The sequence below is a fragment of the Sinocyclocheilus anshuiensis genome, unplaced genomic scaffold (genome assembly GCF_001515605.1).
Source record: "Sinocyclocheilus anshuiensis isolate Anshui unplaced genomic scaffold, SAMN03320099.WGS_v1.1 scaffold2162, whole genome shotgun sequence".
Classification (NCBI taxonomy): Eukaryota; Metazoa; Chordata; class Actinopteri; order Cypriniformes; family Cyprinidae; genus Sinocyclocheilus; species Sinocyclocheilus anshuiensis.
This window is the reverse complement of record NW_015558536.1, coordinates 101,719-103,557: the sequence shown is the minus strand read 5'-3', so window position 1 is coordinate 103,557 and position 1,839 is coordinate 101,719. Positions and strand designations below refer to the sequence as shown.

General features: G+C 43.9%; 1 protein-coding gene across 1 annotated transcript in view; it reads right to left on the bottom strand.

The window, feature by feature from the left end:
* The window catches only part of LOC107679373 (kinesin-like protein KIF1C), a 27,987-nt gene extending 26,250 nt beyond the window's left edge, over positions 1-1,737 (bottom strand). The window contains exons 1-3 of the mRNA XM_016474892.1: positions 1,589-1,737; positions 1,029-1,207; positions 762-936 (exon numbers count right to left, since the gene is read on the bottom strand). Of these exons, the coding sequence (XP_016330378.1) occupies positions 762-936; positions 1,029-1,207; positions 1,589-1,654 (420 nt within the window). The 5' untranslated portion in view covers positions 1,655-1,737. The remainder of the gene's footprint in view (positions 1-761; positions 937-1,028; positions 1,208-1,588) is intronic.
* Positions 1,738-1,839: the final 102 nt, after the last annotated feature.

Sequence of the window (1,839 nt, the reverse complement as noted above, 5' to 3'; positions counted from 1 at the left end):
GGATCAACACGGCTGACAAAAAATGTCAGTCCATGAAGGCTGGCAGAATTAAAACTCCTTAACAACCCAACACAGCCGACCATGACACATAAGAGTGCCTTGCTTTAGATCACAATGGTGATGAATCATAAATCACCACTTGTAGGGACTCGAACCTGCAATCTTTTGGTTGCCATCCAAGATCTCTAACCACTAGGGTTGGGTACCAAAACCCAGTACCAATATGGCACCGGTACCTATGTAACCGGTATGTACTAGAACCAAATCAGAACACAGATTTCGGTGCCTCATTTCGGTGCCACTTAAATGCCTGAGCGATCAATTGAAATATTTGTCCTCTGGTTCTCCAAAACAGATGTAAGAAACATCATCGTGGCACCGCACGTGAAAAATAATTTCCCGACTTAGAAAATGCACGTGAACTCAAGTCAGAAAGCTCTAATAATACACATCCAACATATCTTTGTAGTAACGATTTATATCTTCGGTTTACTCAGTTACAGCTATAATAGCTATGCCTTTGTCCATATAAGGGATTTCCTGGAGGGTCATGAGTTCTGCTACTTCTGTGACTGGATTTGTGGATTTTCTGTGTGAGGGCGCCCTCTAGCGTCCCGTATGAATGACACAGACATCATGTGTTTATAGTGCTAATGGCCAATCCATCATTTTTTGGGGAATTTTTATTTATTTATCTTTTAATAAGTATCGGTTCAGGCACCGTTTAGGCACCGGAACCGTTTTAAAAGTATCGATTTGGCACCGGTATCGAACGATCGGGTACCCAAACGATACCCAACCCTAACACACACGCGCGCGCACACCTTCTCTGTGTCGAGGCTGGTCAGCTGATCTCGGCGGCGCTGAGTGAAGACGATGGTGAAGACGGCGTGTGATCGGCTGCTGGTCTCGTTCATGTTTGTCGCTGCCACCGTCCTGATCAATCAAACACGTGACAGTGAGGAGCGTTTCATCTGAGTACAGCAGTAACGAGTGTTAATGTGAATAATCGCTGGTGTGGTTTGTACCGGGCCTTGTTCCCCGCGTCCATGAGGTCTCTGATGTCGTTGTAGGACGTCACAGCGAGTTTGGACAGGTCCTCGACGTACGGCCCCATGATGGGATGCTCTCGCACCCGCAGCGCTCCTTTACTCTTGGGGCTCAGCAGATCCCGCACTCGCTCGCAGTAGATCTCCATATAGGACACCTAATTTTTTAAATTAGGGTTACCTGGTCTTTACTTGATAAACATGATTCCCAGACTCACCAGATTACTGAGTTCACCTTTGGTTACTGCGTTTAACTGCGTTTTACTCATGTTTTTAACTATTTCTTTAAATTTGAAAAATATTATCATAGGATAACAGAAGTTTTAGTATTTTTTAATCAAGTTCAAATTATTTTTTCATACTTATTCAGTTTCAAAACATTCCTAATTGAATAAATTATGTAAAATAAATACATGTTTCATCTCAGCATGTGTTATCTTTAAATGAAAGGGTGTGATATCATATATATCTGTCACGGGTCACTCTGCTCTCTGAGATCACATGTGTGTTTCGGTGATGTGCGGAGTGTGAAGCAGCACCTCTACAGAGTAGGAAAGATCAGGATCCGTGTTCTCACTGGTGCGCTTGAACAGATCTTCACACATCTGCAGAGAGACACGTCACGCCTCAATCAAACACACTCACAGAAGCACAGCAAAACAACAGCACACGATAAATCTGCCATGGTCTCTGAAGTGTGTGTGTGAGTGTGTGAGATAGAGTGTGTGTGTGTGTGTGTGTGTGTGTGTGTGTGTGTGAGTGTGTGAGTGAGTGAGTGTGTGTGTGTGTG